This window comes from Passer montanus, unplaced genomic scaffold (assembly GCF_014805655.1).
Source record: "Passer montanus isolate IOZ18808 unplaced genomic scaffold, ASM1480565v1 scaffold66, whole genome shotgun sequence".
Taxonomy (NCBI): domain Eukaryota; kingdom Metazoa; phylum Chordata; class Aves; order Passeriformes; family Passeridae; genus Passer; species Passer montanus.
This window is the reverse complement of record NW_024371704.1, coordinates 4541243-4567943: the sequence shown is the minus strand read 5'-3', so window position 1 is coordinate 4567943 and position 26701 is coordinate 4541243. Positions and strand designations below refer to the sequence as shown.

Here is a 26701-nt window from a genome sequence, read left to right as displayed (position 1 = left end):
AAGGAAATGTGGGCAGAGGATGGGAAAACCTTCTATCACTGCCTACTTTATGGCTGCCTTAAGATGATTACTGCAGCTAGTCTGTGAGGAGAAAGAGAGAGAGGATCTCCCTGTATATATGATGAAAAGGCAGGCTCTGGTTCTAAATATAAAGAGAAAATCTTTGATGTTGTTGTGTTCTTAGTCTGCCCTTTGGGGGATGTGCATCCGTGATTTTCTTCCATTGGAGGTCACTCCCAAGCCTTTCCCCTCCTGTGTGTGGACCTCAGCAGGTGCATACACCAATAGGCAGGTATAGAAAAAGATAGAGAAAGTAATTTCCTTCCATACTGTTGAGATTAACTACCTCTGGTTTAACTTTCTTGAGTCTCAGAGACTCCTTTACATCCTGTGTGTGCCCAGCTTAAACCATTTGCTGTTAAAGTGCCATTTTAGTGATGCAAAGACATAGGAAAGATGGGGAATATCTGTATCTAATTAAAGTAAGGGAGGCAAGCTGCACACCACTAGAATTCAAAAGTTTGGTTTTGGCTGCTGCCTTTTCTTGGCTTTTCTACAGGGTGGATTAGTAGTTTTGATAACTTAGCACAGCATAACATGTATTGTCTAATATTCAAAGGGTGAAATATTCCAGAGCTTGCACTTTTGACTTTTGGCATGTGAAATTTTAAATTTAGGAGGAAATGTTCTGAACTGTGGTGACTTAGGTTGACCTGGTAAAGGCTTTGAAGTAGCTGGTGGTTTATTTTATGTAAGTACACCAAGCTTAATTTTTCTAATGCTGCCTTGAATTTACCTGAAGTTTTTTTTATTAGTAAATGCATCAGAAATATCTAATGAGAGAAAATGTAAATATTTGGCATGAACTTTCCATCTGAAATTTCATCCTTAGCCAGAGTAACATGAAAGCTGCCTTGGGATATTTTAGTTCTTGTTTTGGGGTTTTGTTTGATTGTTGTTTGGGGTGCTTTTTAAGTAAAAAAAAAAAAAAAAGGGTGCAACACACAACCAGAAGACTATAGTGCTTCTGACATTTCCATGAAGAGTTTGTTGCTACACTTTGTTCATCTGTTCTGGTCAAGTCATTGACCAAAGGTGAACCCAAAGCTGGGACACCAGTTCTGATGCAGTGGCTGCACCAGCCCTTTGTTTATCCTGGCAAAAGCAGTTCCCTTTCCTGGCCACCTGCTCCCTCCCCATCCTGCCCTGAGCTGCTGCTGTGCCACTGTCCACCTGATAATTAACAACTGCATTAAAAAAATTGTATTTTTTATTTATCGCTTTATTTAGAACTGAATGAGAATATATTTGTGCATAAATATTCACACTTCTAAATGTACTGAATTCACATTTAGATTCTAAATGTGAATCCAAAGGAAACTGGTGTAAAACCTGTAAGTTCCATAGGATGTGCTCAGCTGCCAAACTGGGCTGGGGCCAATGAGAAAAAGCCTGAGTGGCAAACTGAAAACAACAAAAGTCCTGGTACATTTTGCTTAGCCCATTTTCCCACTGCCTTGTTCTGACCTTGAGAAAAGTCTTTGAACTGTGGAAATACCGTTCTTGTATAATTAGCATGTGTCAATGAAGAAATAACAAAAAACTTTTAAAACTCAGCCAGTTGAGAAAATTGCTTCATGCCGTAAACATTTTCACAAAGAAACCTTTGGGTCTCTTTTGGGTCATTACTGGGTAAACAGCATCAAAAGGAGTCATTCAAATAAAGAAAGCCCTGCCTGGAAGGGGCACACAGAGCAGCAGTACACTCTGCAGCTTTTAAACAGCCCTGGCTGGGAAAAAAACCCACTTCAGCATCTCAAACAGGGGTGTTACACAAGTCCTAAGGTCTGTCTGATGAATTCATAAATTCATACTGCCTTTGCTTTAATTCAAAACAAAAGTAATTTTGCTTGAAGGTGGAGAAATTTTCTTTGGAGGACTATACTGTGTTTTTCACATATATTGTAGGATTTCTGAAGTCGAAAGGGACCATGAGGCTCATTGAGTGCATCTCTCTGCTCCTACCTAAAATTAAATCCCACGGCTAAGAGCATCATCCGTATATAAATGTATCTAGGTAACAATCCTTACATACCTAGTAACAAGGTGGGAACTCTCCAGCTTGTTAATAGCATGAAATCCATGGAAAACAGCGAAGGTGATGAAATAGCACGTTATTTGGAACTTTTATTTGAAATAGCATGTTAACTGGAACATCCGTGCCACATCACAGCAGTTGTTTTGGAAGAAGTAAAATTTCAGGGGAGTTTACTGGATATATTTCAACCCATTTTAAAAATTATTATAACAGGAATATAATACAGTTTAAAACTTTTTTTAAAAGGGAAGTACCAAAACTAAATCACCTTGATCCATCAGCTATTAGAATTTAATAATTCACTGTTCTGCCATCACCTTCCTTTCTGTCAATAGTTGTTTCTGGGATGTTTGATAGTGGATTTTTACAGATAACTTCATTCATCAGAGCAGCCTCCCTTTAAAGTTGCTTTGTGCTTGAGTGATTGCTTTGGAATTTCAGTGCTGTGGCTCACAGAACTCTGAAGTGAACATGGGGACTTATGCCTGGCAGCATATGTGGCTATGCTGATGGATTTTAGGCATCAAGATACAGCTGGGTTGGGGCTTGTAAAAAGGGTTAAGCTTGTAAAATAAGGAATAACAATGTGCTTACACAATAGTAGTCAAATAGCACTCACTGGAAACTCTGGAGGCATTAGGAACTATAAACTGTTGGAAATCACAGTTGCATCTCTTGACAGCAAAGCCCCAGCAGTCTCTTGGTAAAGATTTTATTTTGCCAGAATCTCTGTTGCCTTCCTTTAACAACTAGTTCCTCAGGAGAGACAAATAATTTTACTTTGCATCAATATTTTTAAAATTCTTATGCTGCATTTCTTTGGCAGGGTTAGTTACCCTGCTGACTTGTAACTATAACCCTCAGTGAGTCCTTGCCATTCTTCCTCATGGCATTGCACACTCTGAACTTCTGGATTCATGTCCTGAAGTCAGTAGGAAGTTCATCATACTGGACAAGGAGGGACAGAGCCTTCATAATTTACAGGGACAGAATAGAAAGCACAAGGGCCAAGAGAAGACTTTTCAGTGTAAAATCAAGGAGAAAATACTCTTACCATTTTTATCAGTGGAAATCCTCTTTTATAGAGCCAACATTGATGTGATGGACGAAACCACAAAAAATCTGCTCTGCAGTCTGCTATGTGGAGAGGAGTAACATTGACCAAGGGCAGAAGTTGCAGAATATGCCAAGGGAAGAAGCTTGTAGACATTCCTTCCTCCAAAATCTTCTTTAAAGAACTTTGTTGTGGTGGCACTTTTTTGCTCAGTTTTGGATTTTGGATTGGTTTGGATTTTAACTGGATCTCCTCAGAATAACTTGCAATGTCATCCACACCTGTGAACTGCTCAAAAGAAGTGCTAGAAAATAGAGGAAAACTAGTGCCACTATCACTCTGTCGTAGGTTCTTACAACTTTAGGTGTTATTGGAAGTGGCCAAGAGTGTTGCCAATTACTGCTAGTAATTTCTGTTGGGTGCAGGTGACAAAACTTATCTGAATGGTTGCCAAAAGCTATTCATGGGAAGAAGCACCCAGGAGTAATTTAATCTGTGTAATCTCATATGCAGATGGTTCTGCAATCTCAGCGAGGCCTCTGACATGCAGCCAGGGCGATGCAAAAACAAAAGCAAAAAGTGTGCTAATGAAGAGAATACAAGATGTGAAACATCCTGGTGAGCCTGTCCAAATTTCCTTCTCGCACAGAGCTGCACCATGAGACCAGCACAGCACATGGCCCAGGAGTTTAGCAGTGAGGACTTTCTCCTGCTGAGCTGCACTGCCACCTGCACAGGGAAGGTGCTGTAGAATAACTCGAGGATAAACTGGGATATGCCACTGTGTCTATTTCTTTTAATCCTCAAGAAGACAGTAAATGCCATTGTGCCAAAACTTCTTCCTAGGGAAACTCCTGGAAAGAATGGTAGAGAGAGAATGTTTGTGTTTCATGAGAGAGAATGTTGTATTTTATTTACCTTTACTTTCAAGCGCCATAATTATCAGGAGAGTGGAGTAATTCCCACACATACAGCTGTGAGCAATTATGGGATACCATTGAGCAGTTTGTTCAAATCCTGGCAGAAGTGATTCCCTCAGAAAAAAAGGCAGATTACACAAATAGGAAGATTTCCAGACTGCCTTGCATTGTTCTCTAATGTAAGTGTGGAGATTTTGCAGTCCATGTGCAGGACTCCGTGAATCTGGTGTGTGTTATTGCTTGGCTGGTGCTGCCCACTTGTGAAGCCCTTTGAGTCAGAGATGTTATGTGTCCCAGAAAGTTTATGTGAGTGAAGATACAAGTGGAGGTTCTATCTGTGATTCCATTTGAGGCTTCTAGTTTTGTTGGTTTGGGGGAGTTTTTTATTACCGGTGCAGTTTGAGCAGAAATTCATATTAGGGACACTTTGAGAAGTATTGGGCATTTTCCAGCTTGTTGGTTTTGCCTTCATGTTGGGCTGAAACAACCAAACACTGCCCGAGGTTTTAAATACTTGAAGCTGTATGCCTCCCTCCAAAAAGAACCAGAAGCAGCAAAGTGTCAAGAAAATACCCATTGTGACCCCGTTTTCAGATGAAGGCATGTATCTGTACACAAACATGTCCAAGTCCAGTGTTACAAGGTTTTACAGCACACTGCAAGGTAAATAATTTACACTGCACAAGTTTTGTGGCTTTCCCTTTGTTGTCATTGGGAATGGTTGTTTTGTTGGCTTCTGGGCAAATGAAAGATTACCAATTAGTGAAAAATGTTTGGGCATTTATGGATGGGCCTGCAGTGCCATAAATAAGCTCTCCCTCCTGTCCCACTCCCACAGAGTTGCATTGTCACTTGAAGTCAGATTTGAGAACTGCTTGAGGTGGAAGCTGTCTGTGTTTTTTGTCTTTTACAAAATGTGGTTTTCAAGTTCAAAAAACGATTTATTTTTTTTTCTTTTTAATGACTGCTTTTTTTAACCCTTTTACTGTATGGTTGAAAGGGGAAGTGTCTGGAGCTCAGCAAGGGTGCCACTTACTCCTGGGAGGATGGGGAAAAGTTAAAAGTAGAAACAGCTGATGAGGCAGGATGGCTCTGTAGAGAAAGCAGGAGGAAGAGAAATGGGAACATCTGTTAAAGCTATACCAGTGACTATTTTGGCTAAGTCCAGCTTGCAGTTCCTTTTTAATTCCTCGTTCTTCAGTAGGTGTCACTGCTATCAGTGACAAACACAACTCAGGCCTTGGGAGTATCATTACTTTTTTGTTGTTGTCTTGTTTGGTTTAAGTTATCCCAGTCTTCACTAAATGCACAAATGTGCACCAGAAATAAAAATGATATTTCGAAGATCTGGAAGATCTGATTTCCTGTTAGAATTCCCCATTCTTTTCTCTCTGGTATTCCCTTTTAGACTGCCAGACCTCAGTTTCAGTCAATACCTGCCATGTAAATCCCAGCCCTACTGGCTTTTGTGCAGATTCCCTCTGTCACTGAGTGGATTCATTCAGGACACTCAGATTAATCTCAATCCAATACAGGTCTTTTCTCTGCCCCATGATGGACTTGTCAGATTTACAATAGCAGAACAATCTGGGAAGCATCATTGTTTAAGGAAACATAAGAATGGTCTCTTTTCACTATTAATTTCTTGTGTGCCTAATACTTCCCGGCTTTGAGAGGGAAGGAGCTTCCAGAGAATTAGGTTTGGTTTGTACCTCATCAGAACAGATGATTAATAAAACCAACTTGACTTAGTAGTACTGGCTTTCTGCCTCAGTCAATGGAATATATTGCTGTCCATCCCTAAGAAGGTTCTTAATTTTCCTTGGAAAGGTCTTGTCCAGACTAACTGGAATAAATGTTGAGTGAATGAATTCATGTAGTGATGCAAGAAATGCTTTCGTGCAGTTCAAACAGGCATCTGAATGACCTTCATCCTGCATTTTATAATTAAGTCCATAAGTAATGGTGTTTAGAAAAGGGCAGTGGTTGGGGATTTTTCTCTCTATATGTTAGCAACTGAGAGAAATGAGTGGAAAACAGAAAGTGCATTATAGGCTTGATTTAACATTTTATCTACTGGGAAGACTTAGTAATTTAGCAATAGATACTGGAGCAGTTGGTAGGAAATGTCTACAGAACTACGAGGTATGAAAGGACTTGGACCACTAAAGGAACTGAGCTAAGGGATGACTTTTGATATTGTGAAACAGAAATAAACTTGGACTCTGAATCAAAGCAGATAATTTCTGCCTTTGTTTATATGATGTTGTATCTTCTAGTTAAAATAAGCAAGGCTAAGTGATAGCAATATACAAGTATGCATTTTAAATTTTTCATCCAACATTTGTTTTAGCGTAAGGATTTTTGGAACTATTGTAGAGAAAATTATTTTGAACTCTTGCATACGTGTATGGAAAAATATACACTAAATTATTGTTGCTGTTTTCTACTTGGTTCATCTCTTGGCCTCTCCTGTGTGCATCATTTGTGGGTTTTAACCCTGCACAGATGTGCTTTGTCATACTTGGGAGAGAAAATATTATTGAATTACTTTACAGTAAGTTATTAATTCAAATTTCCATAGAAGGTCAGGGTTTTTTCCCCTAGGAAAACAGAAACAGCTGTAAATGAATGAAACATGTGATACGTTTGAATTAATCACACTTGCCCCCAGTTGTCATGCAGAATTCAGCTCATATTGCCCTTCTGTTAATTTAGATATATTTTAGATATCTGGTTTTAGTCAAGCCTTAGTCACTGCACAAAGATATTTAAATTTTTCTTTAGCTACCAGATCAAGGTCTTTAAAGTCATCCATTCACTTTAGTTCTTATCATGTGGATTTACCAGACAATTAGTAGCTCAAACCAAGGATATATTTCATGTGTGCTGATTGGTCTTCCTTTGAGAGTTTTTAAGATCAGATTTGAGTTTCAGAGCCTCACCTGTGCAATTTGCAGCAGTGTTCCAGGATTGCACGCCACTGGTGAAAATAGAAGGAAGGTTATGCATAAAACTTCAGTCTGGGTTAAACAAGCACAGCTGATTTTACAACAGATTTCTTGTCTTTGCAGCAGGCTGTGCAATAAACAGCAGTGACCTCATATTTAGTAGTTAATACGTCCTGCAAGAAGCTGTTTATTGTACTGTAGTTGTATCAGGAGGACCCAGTCCCAGCAGAAATTTTGATGTTGAATGTTTGCTTTTTGTGACTGGGACAGGGGTGAAAAGAGCTTTTTGTGCCATAATCTCTGTACAACCAATTGTTTGTCATCCCCCATTCTCTCACAGCACATCACTGCTGGAAAGGAAAACTTCCAGAGAGGAGAGCAGGTGTGATGTGAGGGGAATGTGGCTTGGGCCAGGATGCAGGTGTGTGTGTGGCACAGCACCCACAGCCCTCTGGATTCTCTGCCAGTGGGCTCTGGGTGAAGATTTTGGGTATGCACGGATTGTGTCTTAAATCACGTTCTGAGAGTTGTAGTGAATTCATCTGTACCAGGGAGCCAAGCTATTGCTTTTATTTTAGCTGAGAATAGCTTCATTAATGCTGCTTCAGTGAGATACCTGGATTTTGGAAATGTGGTGTAGTTGTAATAACTAAACTGAGTATGCAGAGGTCTTTTGCCACGATGCAATCAGAAGAAAAGTTTATCTCAGTTCCAGACTCAGCTTTGTGATCTTCGCAGGATACTTCAGGACACTGAAGTATTACAAGACAAAACTCCTTGACATTTCCCTTCCTTTTGAGGCATTTGTCGCAGCAGGGTTACACTGAATAGATGTTCTATGTGCTTCATAAATAATTGTGTATATTTTATGCTCTGGGTGAATTTTTCACTTCAAGAATCAATTCCAAGAAGAGTCTTCAGTGTAAAGTGGTCATAGATGGCTTGGGTTTGTGTTTTCTTCCAATGTCTGATAAAGAAACTACAGGTTCTGCATGTACAGAAACTAATTTACAGCTCACAATGAATTCTTGCATTGCTGCCATCATCCTTGCAAAGCTGGGAGTTCAGGACGAAGTGGCTTCTCCCTAGATCAGTTATTCCAGAAATGGCAAGATTAAATATCAGGAGGCGGGAAGAAAATAGGAAAGAAATGTGTGTGTGTTTGAAAGTGTGAGTGTATTTGAGGGAAGTGACCTGCAGTTTGCTGTGGGCTCCCAAAAGCAGAGATGGCCAGAGTGCAGTTTGTGTCTGGGGCTGTTTGTGGGGTTGGTAGCAGGGTACAAACCCTCTGGAGGTGTTGGCTGAGGCACTGGAGGCAGCACAGCAGGAAAGCCCTGCTGCTGGAGCTCAGTGCTGGGGAACTCAGTGCCTGGTTTTGGTGCATCCCTGTGTATTTCACATGGCATCACTATGTGGGAACAGAAACAGAGAGCACCTCCATCAATTTGTTTTAGTTCAGAAATAAAATACGAAACTCTTTTATCAGTGTTGGCTTTCATTAATTCCTAAATTTCTTTCCTTTTTTTTTTTTTCAATTTGTTTTAGTTCAGAAATGTGAAACTCTTTTATCAGTGTTGGCTTTCATTAATTCCTAAATTTCTTTCCTTTTTTTTTTTTTCCTGTTGCAGTTTGAGTTCATTCAGCTACAACATAAGATTGACTGCACCAGATATAAAAATGACGAAAATCTGGATCACATTTTTGCTGCTCCTCTTATTGGTTACTATGGTGAGTCTTATGAATTTTTTAAATCACTTCCAGTTTTAACAACCCTAGAGAGTACCATAGAAATTATTAATATGGAAGCACAGAAAGAGCTAACCTTGTGTTCAGATGTAGCTTCTGCATAACAGGATCTTTATCTTCTGTTATCTGTTCAATTCCTTTGGCAAAGGAACAGAATTAGTTTTTACCTCTGCTAAATCAGCATATTCTCTGCTGGCTCAGAACAGTGGCAGTGGACAAGTGACACAGAGGCAGTACCCTGCAGACCCCAGGAACAGGAGGAGAAGAAACTAACTGGGATTTAGAGACACCCTCAGAAATTGTAATTTCATCCCTTGTATAGCAGTGGTACAGTGTTTCAATCTGCAGCTTTGTTTTTCTGTGAAGCTTAGAAGCTTCCCATAAAATATTTAATTACTATTAAAAATGCATTTAAAAGGTTCAGGTTTTGGTCAAGATCATCTTTCCTAAGATATTTTAATTTTTAATTTTAATAACTATCAAAGTGGATGCCTTGTCTTTTGAATGACATTCTCTGTGCTGAGGGTTGACTTTATGGTTCACCTGACTGCAGAGAAACCAAATATCTCTGGACAAGCTAAATGCTTCAGTGCATAAAATATATGGAAGGTCTTTTTTTGCAAAGGATCTTTTTGGGCCTGACTGAAATGTCTTTTAGAGTAAACTTTGATATATTTCACTGGATTTTACAAAAGCTGTTCAGATGCTTCTGACTGTCTCCGTGCTTTCTATGCATGTTGCTATTCTTATTTTCAAATCTTGCCAATTGTTCCTACCCTGTGCTCATTCAGGAGATGTTTATCAAGATTCAGTAGCAAGAATTGCCAGAAAAACATAAAATCTTATTGTCAGTAATAAAATTAGAATATCACTTTCTTTCAGTAAAATATTTAAAGTACAATATTTGAAAAGATTGATGTTGAAAAAGTTTTTGTTGGAGCTTGTACTTGTGGTTTGCTAAAAGAAGTGTTTTTCCTCTTAGTTTTTTGCCGCTGCTTCTCCAGCTGAAGGACAGCAGAACTCCACCATGGACTTTGTCCAGCTGAGTGTTACCCGGAATAAAATCATGACAGCACAGTATGAATGCTACCAGAAGATCATGCAGGACCCTATTCACAAGAAAGAAGGTAGAGATTGCTTTCTCCTGAGCTTTTACTAATGCAAGTGGTCAACATATATTATTGCAGTAATTCAGGGTCCTGTAGTTATATTAATTTCTTATCTTGCTAGCAATTATTTTTTAGGTTGTAACATTATTTTCCCAGTTTTTTATAAGCATCACTTCAGGATGCATGAAGTAATATGTTATGCTATCTGCCCGTAGCACCACTTCAGATACAACACAAAGCTTTTCTCTGATTAAATAAGAAAATGTTAGTTTATGTAGATATCTATATTAAAATACCATGACTAATTAATCTTACCACCTTATTTCATTTCATGTTCTTTTTATACCTCTGTCTGCCTGGTCACATCTGCCTTTAAAAATTGTAAGTATTTTAATCCACACAGTTTCCCTGCTCTGAGGGTTGTGCTGGTGTCATTACTGCGTTTCCTGATAAGCCACTCAGAGCTGACCCCAGCCACCCCACCTGTTGCTGTATTCACTTGGAAGCTTCTGGAAATGCTGAGTGGCTTTTGAGGCAAGGAAAAGTGGTTGTGCTCTTCTACAAAGAGATTTTTCCCTTGTGAAACGATTCTTTGGAGGAAGTGGGTGCCTGGAGGTCAGGAACGGGTACAGATATGGCAGTGTAAGCTCATGCCCACAGCATAAGGGGGCCTCACAGCTTCTGAAGGACCTGCACAAGTTGGAAAATATCCAGATAAGGAGGAATTCCACGATGTTAGAGAGCTGCAGCCTTTGAGGGGCATTAATCAGCCTTTAAAAGAAAACTGAAGCGAGATTATAAAAACATCTTGAAATTTGTAGGAAGGCACACAGTCATTCTGTGTGCCTTTTGGGAAAGAAGCTGTTTGTGAAATGCCAGCTCATTCTCAAGGGAGGTTTATTTAGATGTTGAAATGTGTGTGAGCAATGAGGCATCGAACAGCTCCTGAGGGACACTGGATTCCCTGTTCCTGGGGCTCTTAGGGAAGTGTTTGTCCACAGTGGCTGCTGCAGGCTCAGCCCAGCCTGAGGCAGAGCAGCTGGGGCTGCCTCCCAGCCAGGCTTTCTCATGGCTTCTGGGATACCACTGTGTTTTCTGTGGATGAGCAACCATATGTACAGGCTTGATGTACATCCAGAATAGAAATAAATCCAGAATAGAAATAAATTGAGTAAAGCCGTCTTTGAAAGGGCGAGGCTCTTTGCTAAGGTACATTATTGAGTATGAATCGATTCAGGGTTTTTGCCCACCATGGTAGAAATAAATTCAGTAAAGCCATCTTTGAAAGGGTGAGGGTCTTTGCTAAGGTACATTATTGAGTATGAATCAATTCAGGGGTTTTTGCCCACCATGTTCTAGATCTGAGGTTTGCCAGTTGTAGATGTAGGCCATTTCAAGGTGAAGGAGAAAAGATTTTGAAATGTGTTCAAAGAAATGTGTGTATAAGGAACTGTCTCTGCTAAGTGAAGTTTTAATCAACCACTGCCCAATCTTTCCTCTTTTTTCCCCCATTGTTGCAAACGTACCATACCCAATCCTACATCTTGCCTTTGAAAGACCATTCTGAAGCAAGAGTTATTTTATTCCCTGGTCTCTCTCTTTGCAGGGCCTTACTGCAACAGGACCTGGGATGGCTGGTTGTGCTGGAGTGATGTTGCTGCTGGAACTGTGTCAGTGCAGCGTTGTCCTGACTACTTTCAGGACTTCAACCCATCAGGTATGAGTGCATGGACTTCTACATGAACGTATTTCTCACTGAAATGAGAGTCTGGGGGCTTTATGTCTCTTGTTTCCCTCACTCAAGTCATTAATGCTCCAGGATTTCAGAAATTCAGGATTAGTTATTTGCATTTTCCTTTTATCTCATAAAAAACTGACAAGTTAGTTATTTTCTTTTCTGAGCTGTGTCCCTGAGGGATTCTGTAGATTAGGCAGTAGGAATTTAAGTTAGATCACACTCTTTTCCTCTTAGAGATGAGCTTTTCTGACAGACAAGAAGAAATATGACTTACTGCCTTACCTCAATTTAACAGTTGAAGTTGACAAAGAGTTTCTCCCAATTTGAATAATTTCCTGTTTCTGTGGGCTAAACTTCGTAAGCACGTGGAAAATGTCGTGGATTTCTTTGTATTTCCCAGGGTCTTTTCATGTCTCTATTTGATGATAGAAATCACTGTGTTTCCAGCAATTTTCCAATTTGGTTCTTCGAGCAGTTTTGCTATTTATGTTTTCCTGCCTGTCCAATACTAACTTATGATGGTAGAATGTTAGGTTTTATTTTCCATCTTGGATGTTAAGCAAGACATTTAAATATTCTTGTCGCTTCATCTGGTAGTTCTCTAACAGTTAGTTCAATGTATTTTGATTCTTAATGGATTGGAGAGGGAAAATCTATTTGTTTTCTTAAGGAGAATCACATCATCGGTTGCCCTTGCCAAGCAAAAGCAACGGCCTCAAGTTTCTCAGAATTCGTAGTAACAAGCAAAGTCTCTCTAGTCATATTAATAAAGCTGTCATTTGTTTGCCAATCTTTATTAAATACTTGGCATCAGGAAAGAGAATGTCAGTGCTGACTGTTGTGTTTTTCTTTCACTTTTCTTCTTTTGTTTTTTCATTCCGTCAACTTTGATTGCAGAAAAAGTTACGAAGATCTGTGATCCAAATGGGAATTGGTTCAGACACCCAGAAAGCAACAGGACCTGGACAAACTACACCCAGTGCAATATCTATACTCATGAAAAAGTGAAGGTAGGAGAGGAATGAGTGCATTCCCATGTCAAGAAACTGACCTGAGAATCTTTACAAGTTTCTGTATATCAAAAATAGGCTCTGTACTTGTGTGGGTCTATGTATAGATGCTATTTCTATAGACTTCAATTTATCTTGAACATGCCCATCCATTAAAAGATTTAGAAAAAGAAAAATAAAATCTCTAAATGACCTCTTAGATTTACTTTGTGATATGTGAGGATGCAGTGGACAAAATTGCACATTTTGCCCCGTTCCTCAACTCTATGTCCACCAATATTCCTTATGTTTATGGAATATTTGGTTATGGGAAGAAGCAGTAAAGGATACAATGGACAAAATTGCACATTTTGTTCCGTTCCCAACTCTATGTCCACCAATATTCCTTATGTTTATGGAATATTTGGTTATGGGAAGAAGCAGTAAATTGAATCTGTAAATTCCCAAGAACCAGGAATACAAACCACAGACCAGGATAGGCTGTAAATTAGTTTGAACCTCATATTAAAGGGCTCAGTAGTAGCAGACTGTGTCAAGAAATCTGTAATAGTTTCTAACTACCTGCACCACTGCTTTTGCCTATGGGTACTTACCTAAAAACCATATTGGCCAAAAGATGGTTACAGAGGATAAGGCACTTCATTATTGCTTTTTCTCAAAACATGCTAATGGCAGTTTAATTCTACTAGCAGAATTGCCATAATTCATTGATTTTTGCTAATATTTGGCTGGGAATGGAGGATATTATTCAAAAAGGAGCAGATCTATGACAGTCCCTCTTTATGAACAGTGAGGCAGTTCCCTTCAGACTGTTTTGCCAGCAGATTTCAACTCTGTCACAAAGCTGAAGCCATTGTATGCAATAAGAGCTCCAAAGGCAGCCTTGCTGCAGTTGTGTGTTGTTTTGCTCAGCAGCATTATCTCCTTACTGTGCCTGGAAGGTGGGTGGGACACTGCACAGTAACTGGGGCTGTGCTGCTTTGTTAATTCTGGTTTTTATTGCCCTCAGCAGTGCTGTACCACACTTTTGTGCACATTCTAATTCGTGGGGCAATCTCTAAATCCGGCAGTGCTCCCTGCTGTACCACACTTTTGTGCACATTCTAATTCGTGGGGCAATCTCTAAATCCTTAAAATGCACCTCTGCCTGCGTTGGCCACTGAGTGAGGGAGTGATACAGAATATGGCCCTGTCATAGAATTGTCTTTTATACATCTCAAATTTTAGCATTTTGGGATAACACTTGATTTTCTCACTCACAAATTGTTCACTTTCCAAATTTCAGTACAGAATATCACTGTATATAAAGGCCCTGTCATAGAATTGTCTTTTATACATCTCAAATTTTAGCATTTTGGGATAACACTTGATTCTCTCACTCACAAATTGTTCACTTTCCAAATTTCACAATAAGTCCCATTTATACCTATTGCATTGATGTTTGTTGTTTTGTTTTTTTGTTGTTTTTTTTTAAGGAAGCTACCTCATTTTAAAAAATAATTATGATTTGAAAATTTCTAGCACACATCAAGAGTTACCCTTGTGTCATCTTACAACCTACTTAAAGCTTTACCCATAATCCTTTTATATTATCTCAAAAGCCAGTATATATAGCAAGCTGCAATTGCTCTGTCCTAACTTGGATTGATAAGTTCAGGGGATACACAGATTTTGCAGTAGGGGAGCATTTGGATGTTCTCTAACTCTCCCTGTGGAACCCAAATAATTCTGCTATGTTGTGAGAGTATAAGGGTCAACCTGAAAATCTTAATTTTCTTATGTGCCAAATAATAATGTTATATTTGTTGCAGCAAGGGTTTTTTGCTAGACAGATTCCCTGACTGAAAGCAAAGGTTAGTTACTTTCTTATAAAACTAATTAGTAAATTAATATATTAGCTACAAGAATTAATGATAACATGAACATATTCCAAATATTAAATCACCAATTCCTTTTTTTTAACCTTTTGTATCTACACAGATTTTCATAATTCCATAATTGGTAGTAGGCTTATTTAATATAACATAATATTGAAACATAATTATGACTATTTAATATAATAGTCTTCACTATTTTTGAGTCATTGTCAATTTTTTTCATGCCTTTCCTGAAATGCTCAATAAAAACTGAATTTCCAGTACCATAATCATAGCTCACTTTGAAGGAAGTATCTTTAAATGCTGAGAAAAGACTTGTTCCATCATTACTTGAAATGTTTTTGGCTTTTTTTTTCCTTATTAGTACTGTAGTCACTTTAACTGCAAGAAGAGAGGTTTAAATATGTGCTTTATCAGCAGTAGCTCTGTCTGAATCACTTGGCTTTGTTTTTGTGTTGCAGACTGCTCTGAACTTGTATTACTTGGCCATCATTGGACACGGACTTTCAATCGTATCACTTCTGATCTCTCTTGGCATATTCTTTTATTTCAAGTAAGTATATATAAAATCCTACATCAAATCCCAGTGGTTGCCACAATCCTGGTTTCAGTGCTTTAGAACACCTGCCATCCAAAATTAATTTAGATGGAGCAGGAAGGTGAAGAAAGCCAGTATTATAGATTTGCCATTGGGCTTTATATTGTAACAAACATGGAGGTTTCTTTTCTCAGAAATCCAAAATCAAAAACCTGCCACCCAAAACCTGTAGAATGTATTGAAAACAGGAAATGGGAAAATGTTTGTTCATTTTGGGTTTGTGATGTCTGGATTTTTTTAGTGATAAATTACAGTGTGATACTGGGAATTGGTCTCAGTGATCCTTGTGGGTCTCTTCCAAGTCCGGATGTTCTGTGATTCTGTGTTATGCCAAGCATCAACTGAACTAAAGAGCAAGTGGAAACCAAAATAGTGATGACATTTGATAGGTACAGTAGCATTCCAAAGTGGAGCTCACAAAATATGACAACTGTAATGGAAGTAAGGCTAAGAGCTACAGTAGAAATGGAAATAATAAAAATAATCCCATTTTTTGATTCTCTGTATTGTGTATGACAGGTTTGTCATCTGCTGACTAACAATTATGTCACCTTCTTGAAAGGAAGTTTGAGCAGTGTGTCACCATTGTCCCAACAACTCATCATATCATACACAAGCCTTTTAAAATTAGTCTTATTACTTCATATTTGGTGAACTTTCTTTGCTTCCCTATGAAAGACTCCTTTTCTTTTCTTTTTCCTTTGAGAAGCTGCTGAGGCCTGGTGGAAAGGTGAACCCAGGAGTGCTGCCACATGGGCAGAGCTGAGAAAGACAAGTTGTTCCCTGTGCCAGCTGCTGCTGTGCCCAGAGCAGGCTGCCCTTGTCAGCCTGCTTTAATCATTTCATAAACACCTTCTCCTTGGCACTGCACATCTGCTGCTCACACTCTCCTGCCCCTGCTGCCTCCCTCCAGCCTCCATTTCCTCCTGACATTTAAATACCAAGAGCAGGTACACTGCCAGTGGATGCTGCTCCTCTCATGCTGTGGGCTTTGATTAGGTGGAGGCAGCTGATAGCTGATTAAAAGAAAAAGTTCTTTTTAGTCTGTCTGAAAGCAGTGCTTCCACTTTAGCTGTGCATTACTTCCCCAGGCTGTCACAGCATTCCTGCAAATCCCCAGCAAACAGGAGTGTTTCAACTTTGTAGCCTTTCCTTTGAAAATCCAGTATTCAAGATGACATTTCAGTTTTTTCTGATCTTGTTTCATGAGGAAAACATATAACTGTTTTTCAATCCATTTATTTTTGTATGATCTGTAAAAACAATGCTTCTCCTTTCCAAATTCACTTTCCTTCTGCAAACTCAATGTGTGAAATGGCTCTGGGTCCTTATAAGAACTTTGATTTTGCATAAAAATGGTCATTACTGTTGCAATAAATGTCACAAACTTTAGCAGACTAAATATCTCATGGGACAGGAAAAATGCTTTAACACAGGGGAAAATAAAAGGATTTGGAGTAGGATATGATTTTATAAGTTCACAGAGAGTCAAGCATGATTTTTCTATACCATAATCTGAAAACCAAAGTAATTTCATCTTTGCTTGTGGCACTTCTTGCAAAAGCAGGTGATCTGCTGTGCTGCCATCCTGTGCCATCTTTGTCTAACCATCCAGGGCTTTCCTTCTCTGGGAGCAGGATCATCCTTCCTCAGAGACCACATGGAATGGATCCAGACCCACAAACCACATTTTCTAGACTGTGGTTATGTTGGGATATAAAAGGAAATTACAAAATTCAAAGGAAGCTAAAGAAAGTCCTCTGCAAGCTGTTCTCTTGGGATGTACAGTTCCTCTAAAGTATTTTTAGTAGCAGAAGGGTATTTAAGGACCTAGATTAATACCAGGATGTATTATGTATCAGCTAAGGCTTGGATAATTATTCATAGCTTTAACAGGTGGACTTTTTTTTTTCCTATTGTGGGGGGGTGTCTTTGAATTTGTCATTTCCAAAACATTTAATCTGTAAGTCGACTGACAGTTTCCAGACAACATTTGCTGAATTTCTGATCATTAGGACATCTTTAGATTTGACTAGAAATTTAGAACTGTTTCCCAAAGGAAATATCAACTGTTTGGGAGTTGAATTATTTTTTAGGACTAAAATTTTTCTGCATTTTATGTTTGCATTTTAAATTTTGTTTTTTCTTCAGAAAATTTTCTCCTTGGAAACATTTGTTTAGCTTGTGACTTGTGCTCCCCAAGTGCATTGGAGTTCTTGGTTTAACAGAAATTGATCATAAGCTTGGAACTCTGAATGTCTCTGAAAACTCATCTATGAGACATAAAGTAACTTCTTGCAATGTCTCTGCTTTCTCATCCTGTAACATGCTTGAGATCATGCACATGTCACAAATGTTAAAATAATTGTATGGTTTTCATAAAGAATGAAAAATGAGGCAAGAGAATACGTTAAAAAGCAGTAATTTAGGATAAAGGAGAGCTGCAGTTTCAAAGATGCCCCCACCCCTCCCCACAAAAATCAAAGCAGACCAAAAAAAAACCACATAACAAACCCACCTGAAACAGAGGAGTTGTTGATCAAGTGTCACATCAAATCCCATGACAGCATTCACAGAGGAGAGCAGCAGTGTGTTAGAGAGAGTGGGCAAAGCACTGATTATTGGATTGTTATGGAGACAGAGCTACCTAAATCTCTCAGTTAATGTCATCTGAACAGATAATTCCCCTTAGGTGCTTATGTGGATCTCAGTGGTTGAGTTTTGCAGAGCTGAAATACCTTAAAAACTGAAATCTCAAACCCACTTGCAGGCTTTTGAAAATGTCACCCTTTTTTTCTTTTGGAGAAATTAATTGTTCCCTAATTCCCAGGATATACAGGAGTCAAAAAAGGGAAATAGGTAATTTAATAGGAAGTCTCTTTTTATTTGGGATTTAATTGAGGGGTTGGTCATTCAAATGTCTTTGGATCATGAACTTGAGAATTAAGTGATTAGAGGATATTATGTCATTAAGAAAAACAGTCAGAAAAAAAGGACTATAGGAAGGATAACAGAAGAGAGAGGGTGGGGAAGCTTAGGAACAATCTTTTTATTACCAAAAACAGTCTTAGTTTTTAAATGTCATCAGTCTTGCTTTCTGTTTCTTGTCCGGTGATCCTTGCAGTCCTTTCATGCATGGGTGGAGGTGGGTGTGGATGGGTGTGTTTGAATATTCAACAGGAACAGCTGCGGGATGACCCGGAGAGATGGCCCCATTAGCTGTACGTGCTCTTCCTCGCCTGAGCCTTGAGTCTTAACAATAAGCAGACAGAATTCCAGAGCTTTTCAGGACTTGTTTACACAAAGCCCTTCGCTGGAATCTAGCATTGTCTCTCTTTTCATATAGAAAACATACAGGGGGAAAAAAAACCATAAAAAAATACATTTGCAAAGAATGTAAGACCCTTCATGTTACAATAATTAAATTTTATCCTTTTGTGGCATTAAAACAAGACTCAAATAAAATCTTAAAGAGCCTAAGGGAATATATTTTTTCCTCAAATTCATTTGCAACCCTGTTTTCCATATTTTGGAAACTTTTTCTTTTTTGTTTTCTTCAGCCAAATGACACGTGGCAACCAAACTTTCCTGTAGGTCCCTGTTAAATGACAGCACTAGTTTCTAGAGGGGTTTCCTTTTCCTTCACCTGTTTTTAGTGCCGTGGGTTTGGACTGTTTCAGGGCTTGCATAGTGAGCACTGTGAGCTCAGTGCAGGGGTCTGTGGGTGCTTTGTACCCTGCCCTTGTGAGAGCTGCAAAGGATGCAGCCAAGGTCTGCCCTATGGCCAGGCTTATGGGGCTGTCCTCTTTTCCCTTTGGGTTGTTGTTTCATCTGGTTGCAGTTTCCAGTATACTCCTCCAGCCTTTCTGAAGATTCCATATCTGCATTTCTCTGAAAAAATGTAAAGGTCTCCCTTCTACCCTCTCAAATTAAAAATGAATCACCGATGTCCCTCCTTTATCTTTTCTTCCAGGCATGATATTTGAAGATGCCAGAAAACTTGATTTTTTTTTTTCCCCCTTGGGTGACAGTTTAGACAAGTCTCCTGCTGCCCTTTTGAATGTTTCTGATTTCTCTCAGTGGCATGGGTGTAAGTGGGGGATTTTCTCCCCCAGCTGGTCATTCCCAAGGGTCAGTCTGCTGTACTCCATCTCTCTGGCCATTAACTGGAGACAGGCAGGTGTGGGGAATCTGCAGCAGAGGCTTCACTCCGTGCAGTCTCTGAAGCAACCCAGGAGTTCACTAAAAAACTTGAATGAGAAGCAGTCCCTCCTCCTTGATTACACTGAGTTATTCCTGCTTCCTCTAGAATGGTAGAAAAACAGAAACTTGCTGCACCTTAGTTTAACATTCTTTGATATAGTTGAATTTCTGGTTTGTTGTTTGGTTTTTTACCTTAGTTTAACATTCTTTGATATAGTTGAATTTCTGGTTTGTTGTTTGGTTTTTTTTAAGCCCTTCCAAAGATATTCTCTCTTTAATTTTATTGCAAGATTTAAAGCAAACCTTAGAAATTAACACAACTAAATGCAGTTCTCTAGGGATTTTGTAATTATGTCCTATAAATTTTTTATATCTTAGTTATACACAAAATTCAGGGGGAGATTTGCATTGCTTTGCTTATTTAGATATTTCTCTAGCTTTGGGCTGAAGGAAGAAAAATGACAAGGGTATGAGTAGCAGGAATTAGCCTCAAAAGATCTGAACAGATTTGGGTAAATGGAAACAGGGTAAGACAGCTTCATCAAGCACAGCTGTGATAGCTAATTGGGAAATTCTAATTGTGAAAATTATCATCAGTATTTAAATAATTTTCATATAAATATGCCACTATAAGCATAACTATAAGCATATTGGCTATAAATGTACTTGCTTTCTTCCTTTTAGTGTATTAAATTTGTTCTGGACCTGAAGAAAGGGTTGATGTAGGGCTTGTTAGTAAAATCAAGAGCTCTAACATTTCCAAATGTCAGAGTTGTCCCCAAGTACACAGAGCTGTCCTCCCATGTACTCATTTGTTCTCGTTTCTCTTTTCCAGGAGCTTGAGTTGCCAAAGGATTACCCTGCATAAAAATCTGTTTTTCTCTTTTGTTTGCAACTCTGTTGTAACAATAATTTCACTGACGGCCGTTGCCAACAACCAGGAATTGGTTGCAACTAACCCAGTAAGTGAAAGTGTGTTTGGCCAAGTCTGTCTGCTTGTAGGTGGATGGCTCAGCAGAGGTGGGGCTGCAGAGCTGCTGAAATGCTGTGTGCAGCATTCCTGACTCCTGTCTGTGTGACAGCAGATGTCTCACAATGCCTGGCACACTGCACTTTCCAGGCTGGGAAATAGTGAAAGTGGGGCTGAGCTCACTGAATGCCTCATCCCAGCTCCACAGAATGGCTTTTGCCCTGAAACAACTGCATGAAAGCCTATTCTAGATGGTGTCAGCGAGGCTGACAGCTGAATTCACCAAGGAAGGGAAGGAAAAAAGGTTTTTTTGAGGTATTTTGGATCTGTCTTCTAGTTTCTTATGGCTTTAACTCAGCCATCTTCAGTTAAAATAAAAACAATTTATTTTTGCAATGCAATATTCTAAAGATGAGGTACATCAACAAACACATCCCTAGCTCTGGCTTTATTGTTATTTAGACATGGAAGATAAACCTTAATTCTGTGGAAGTTAGAGTAAAAACTCCAGAAACTGAATTGAGTAAAAAGATAATTTCCTTTTCTCCTGTAGAAGCAGTCATCACTGTGCTGGAAAACATACCTGAGATAGCTGCTAATAATCATCATAAAGTGAGTTAGGTAGCAGAAAATGGTAAAACAATATTGGGTTTTAGTTTGTTTTAAGTCAAGTGGCAGAAATAGAACAATCAAACAGCCAGCGATATTGGAAAGAGGGAAAAAAATTATTTAATGTGACCAAATCTGCAAATTAGCTGTTGTTCCTTGTTCACAACCTCACATTTTAGACTTTCCAATAAATTATTTTATAGCATTTGAACTGTAGAATATAATTTGGATGAAGCTAAATAAAAATAAATTCCAGGCTCCTCCAGAACCTACTGTGAGCTCTCAGTCCCTGGGTGCCATTGTGAGCAGGTTAAAACTGGAAGTATTATAAGCATTTTAAAAACATTAATTGTTCCCTGGGGTAGTTATATGTTGTGATGGGTAGAAACTGAAAGAGGATTGCTATCAGATAATTTAAGGATTTGGAATGGTTAAGTGTGGCAAGGTTTGCAATAAGGCAAAATATCATAAGAGCATTCTACCAGGCTGGAGGATCTCAGGGTCCTCGTGTTTGAATAATAAAAATCCAGACTCAGTTATTAGTTTTATGTCACCATAAAGTAGGGGATCGCAATGTCATATGAAAATTCTATTTTAATAAGTAAATAAATATGTAATTGTAATGTAAAACAGAATAAACATTATTTTGAGTTGTATTTCTTTCCACTTTGCAAATAAAGCTCTGAGATTTCTGCAAATTAAAAATTTATGTTATACTCTGCTTTTTTTACTGCAGGTTAGTTGCAAAGTGTCACAGTTCATCTACCTGTACCTGATGGGTTGCAACTACTTTTGGATGCTGTGTGAAGGCATTTACCTGCACACGCTGATTGTGGTGGCTGTTTTTGCTGAGAAGCAGCACTTGATGTGGTATTACCTTCTTGGCTGGGGTATGTGATTTCACCTTGTGCAATTTCAGGTCAATGCAGCCCCTTCCTCCTTCAGACACCCCTACCTTTGCCTCTCTGAGCTGTAGCGTTGAGTGACCATGTCACACCCCAATTCTTTATCTGTAGTGTTTTAACAAGCTTAGAAATATTAATGTAGGAAGTTGTGTGTACCTCTGCCGAGAGAGAGATTATGCATTTCTGGAGTCAGGAAGTGACTCCTCCTTTGTATAGAGAAAATAGTCTCCTATTATTAAAAAGACCTTAAGAAGTAATTATTCATTGTTCCTCACCTCGAAGATGTTTATTCAGGAATGAATGTTTGTTTTCAGAGAAGTCTCGCCGTGCTGAGGGTGGAGGGTCAGAGCTGAGTTAGAGATGGCCGAGGATTTATTTTTCCAGCACTTCCATTTGACCTGTATTGTTCACTGAGCAGACACAGAATAGCTGTAACTGAAGATCCCAAGTAGTATCAGTATCAAAACCAACAAGCCAAGCCTGCTCACTGCAGATAATGCACAAGGGCTTGTTCACAGAGTGAAAGTGCAGGCTCTGGCACACTCAGCTCCAAGGTGGCTGGGTACCTGGGTCACTGTCCCCCTGCAGGCACAGCTGGAAGGTCACAGGTGCTAGCAGCTCCTGAACATCAGGCACCACCAGGGTGTCAAGGGCCCCAGATGACTAATTTGCTTATTATTTTAATTTTTTTTTTCATTTGGCTTAATTTTCTGAGTCTAATTTAAAAATTGTTTTCTAAATACAGCAAGGTGCTGATACTTTGTCCTCATACCAGTAAGAACATGCTCTCCACTGTTAAACCTGTGCTCATGCATGCAACCACCATTTTAACATTGCCTTCCTATTTGCTGTTGCTGCAGATTGCAGCCTGAAAAGCATCTGGTAATGAAGGGACTTGTTATATTCCAAAAAGCTGATTTGCCTTTCCTGTGTGTTGCTGTGGATTTCTTACCGAGTCAGTGTGAATAAGGTTTCACACAGCCCTCAGAAAGAAATCTGAGAAAAGAAATTTTAAATTGGTCCATGCTAGTTTATTTTCTCTGCAGGTATATAGTTTGGGCAAGGTGAAAATACAGAAGATTCCTGCAAAATATGCAAGTTGACTTAGTTATTAACCAGGTTTTACTAATGAAGAAATTACTGGTTTTTTTGCTTCACAGGTTTTCCACTGATCCCCGCTTGCATACATGCTGTTGCAAGAAGCTTATACTATAATGACAAGTAAGTAGCTTCAGCTTCTTTTGCAAAACTTCTACACTTTTTTAAGGTAAAAAAACCCACCAAAGCTAATAAATGCCTTTTTTTTTCTTTTCTTTTCTTGTTTGTTTTCTGTAGTTGTTGGATCAGCTCTGATACTCATCTACTTTACATCATCCATGGCCCTATTTGTGCTGCTCTCTTGGTAAGCATTTTTCAAATAATATTTTTGTTTTCTCCTTTTTTTTTTCTGGCTGTTCTTGATGAGCTTACAAAGGTAAGAGCCTTTAGCTGACATTTAGAGGTCACTGTCACTTGTGAGTCTGCTGCTTGACCCAGCAGGTGTCTCAGACACACAAGATAACAGAAGTCTTGGCCTTATTTAGGATCTGTGCCTGTGTTCCTCTGAGAAACTCAGGGTTTGCAATGTTGATGATCATTCCACTTAAATGCTAGCAACAAGGAAGGACTAAAGCTTACCTGGAGTACTGGAGGGGAATTTAAAATCCTTCCTTTAGCTGAGAATGCCTCTCATGGCCAGAATGATTGCCAGGTGGACCCTGCTAGGAGCCTCACTGTGTCACTGTGCTGTGGCCAAGCAGCCACAGACTGAGGTTCAGGGAGAGGGGCTTTGGATCCAGGGCTGACTGTGTGTGGGAATATGGGACGGACAGAAATCACAGCAGGTGATTGTGAGAAAACCAGTGCAAATGGTTCTGCCAGTACCTGTGACTGCCCCTGTTCTGATACTGATTTAGCAGTGCCTGCTTGGGCCACTGGGGTATTGCAGCTCCTCTGTTTCTGGAGTGCTCATGAAATCCTAGAGCATGATGTGTGTTCTGTCTGATACCCCAAGTCACTGCCAGCTCTATTCACTGTTCACTGCTAAAAGAAATTCTGGGTGAGTAACTGAGGACATTACTGCATAAAAATCAATCTTGTATGTCAGTTGCACCAGGACTGGATTTATGCTATTTTAGATTATTGCTAAATAGAAATAGGTGTGCACTTAAACAACTCTTGACATAATTAACATAATTAGCATAGAAGCATTCCATATGTGATTAGCTCCTGACTGTGTATGACAGTCATTTGTTTTATTGTAGCAGAAACCTCAAGCTGATCTGACCAAATTGTTGGGTCCATGGCTGCTGGCTTTCCTCCCTACTTTTCAGTTCACAAAAGGAAGTTCATTAGGAATAAAAACATTTATGGAAATTCCTTCCTAACTTTATAGAAATAATTTCAGTTTCTGATCTACACTTTGCCCTTCTGTTAACTTGTGTGTGCCTGTGGAGGGCATTCAGTGAATAGAGAATTCTCTCAGAAGACCATTGCATAAATCCTGGGATTCTTGTGACTCCCTTTTTCAATCACAGTGAAATTAACTAGTGAGCTTAAATTTTGAAGACTGTGATGATACCATGACCCACCTGAGCCCCTGTGTGTGGGCAGCCAAAGCAACGCCCGTGAAGTTATGGAGGGCTGTGGCCCTTGGGGTGTGAATTATTGCTGGTAATCTCTTGTCCTGTCAGACAGGTCTGCTGTATCTGTTCACATAAGGATCTCCTGTGCTCTAATCTATAAGCTTAAACCTAGTTGCAAATCCTTTCAGTTTTTATTCTCTCTGTTTTACACAGAAGATTAAACCCTGTTTTCACAGAAAAGTATAGGGTTCTTCATGGGTTGTTACTTCCATTCTTCTGGCATCTCTTCAGAGATATATCACTTAAGTAAAACTCTTTCAAAGACAATTTGTATTAGAATTTGCTCTAAATAGCAATGTAAAAATTTGTGTAAAAGCTATAAGACTGTACTATCTCCCATGAAGTGACCTCATTTTAGGATGCAAGGTCATTTTTTTCAGCCTTCTAAGCAGTGGCCTCCACAAAATCGCACTCCAAGTGGCCAGACTCCTGTGGGATTCAAATGCTCTGGATCCATCCCAAATGACCAAGTCTTGTTTCTATTCAAGGCCACATTCAGAATGTTCTTTGATTTTGCTGGAGGCATAATAATCATCTCTGTGGGGTTGGTCTGGGCAGTGTCTTTGTCCATCCTCTTTACAATTCACAACTTTGATCACCTGATATTCCCGTATTTTTTATGACCCAGCTAAAAGTGTTTCCCTTCTTGTATTTTTCTTGCCCCAGTACAAGTAAATTTATTTGAGAATCATGCAGGAATAACAGATTAAATTGTACATCTTGCCTGTGATGTGAAAGTACTTTAAAGGAGTTGCTTTCCTTTCTGGAAGCACAAAAAAAAAGATTTTTTTTGTTTCAATTCAGAAAAGACAAGGCAGGGCTAAAGATGTTAGATTAAATGCATGTGTTTAGGCTTTGTGAACAGAACCCTCATTTGCTTAAGCAGCTTGCTTGCCAGATACAATTTCCACACTTTACTAAGCATGACCTGCTTTAGTAGACATTTAAGCAACAACATTAAACTGCAAATTAGATAACGAGGGGGAAGACACTGTTTCTATTTGCAGGAGCAGATCTCAAAGAACGTGAAGGGGACTGTCAAGTGGATGCCAGGGAGAATTGGCAGAAACCAATGGGAATTTAACTCTTGTACACCACTGAGAATCCTACAATTACATAAAGTTAAAAACAACGCTGCTTTTATGGTCCCTGTTGTTACGTAACTGTGGTCAGTTCTTCTGCCAAAGAAACAGGAGCAGGCACAGGTTGCACTTTGATTGGAATTGTCTTCAACTGACCATTAAATTACAACTGTCTGCCTAAGCATTCACAATTAAAGAAACAGAGTGGGAATGAGACAGCAGAGGGTGATGTTAGTTTGCATGCTAGACAAATATTGATCAAAATTGAGGGGGGAGGGAAAAGGAATTGTTTTACACTTCAGTGAAAGCAGTAGTGATTTCCGTGTAGACTTCAGATGTGCCAGTGCTCTTGTGGTTTTGTTTGTTTGGGTACCTCTGGATTATTTAGCTATGCCATTTTTTATACAAATATTGTCCCAGGGATGTTCCTTTCTCCCTGCAATAATGTTATGTGTTGGTGTTGCAGTCTGACAGACCACTAGTGATGCAAGTTCTGTGTGAAGGTGTGCTAGAAGGAAGTTCAGGTGCTCCCCACTTTGTCTTTCATGTCCTTGTGTTTAAGCTGAACTCAGTGCCAGGCTTAGTTTAGAAGTTGAACACTCAGTTTTGTCCAAAAAGGCAAAGCTATGGACCTGAATAACTGCACTAAAAGCCAGACAGTGGCTACCAACCCATATCTAAAAATATCTGAGTGCCTCGAGTGAGAAGGGCCTGTTTATATCACCCTAAGGAAGAGCTGAAACAGAATTTAAACTAAAAGGATTAGTATAATTACTTAGTGCAAACTCAGCATGGAGAAAAGTAGAAATATCAGGGACATGAGGAGAGTTTAATTCAAAAACTGCAGCCCCTATTGACTCAGGAACTTGGCTTCAGTTCACTGCCTCTGTCAAGCCAAAACCTAAATGCTCCTGAGTTTCCAGTATAGGCACCAACCCCCTTTTTTCTGTGTGTGTGTCTAGGATTGCCTTCTCTGCCTTTGTTTCTATTTTTGCTCAGTTGCCCTGTTCAGTTTTTAGGTCACTGTGGGACTGTAGCTGTTTCACTCTGTGTTCATTGTGCAGATAGCACAACAGAGCTCCTTTGGGCTTTTCCAAACCATCACAGTCAATTTGATGATAACGTGCATGCGAGGAGTTCCACTGCC

At 39.3% G+C, this 26701-nt stretch overlaps 1 protein-coding gene across 1 annotated transcript in view; it reads left to right on the top strand.

The window, feature by feature from the left end:
* Positions 1-26701, top strand: part of CALCRL (calcitonin receptor like receptor) — a 65040-nt gene that overhangs the window by 25610 nt on the left and 12729 nt on the right. The window contains exons 3-11 of the mRNA XM_039728660.1: positions 8652-8751; positions 9752-9896; positions 11485-11595; positions 12514-12626; positions 14965-15056; positions 20140-20266; positions 21620-21773; positions 22949-23009; positions 23124-23190. Of these exons, the coding sequence (XP_039584594.1) occupies positions 8701-8751; positions 9752-9896; positions 11485-11595; positions 12514-12626; positions 14965-15056; positions 20140-20266; positions 21620-21773; positions 22949-23009; positions 23124-23190 (921 nt within the window). The 5' untranslated portion in view covers positions 8652-8700. The remainder of the gene's footprint in view (positions 1-8651; positions 8752-9751; positions 9897-11484; positions 11596-12513; positions 12627-14964; positions 15057-20139; positions 20267-21619; positions 21774-22948; positions 23010-23123; positions 23191-26701) is intronic.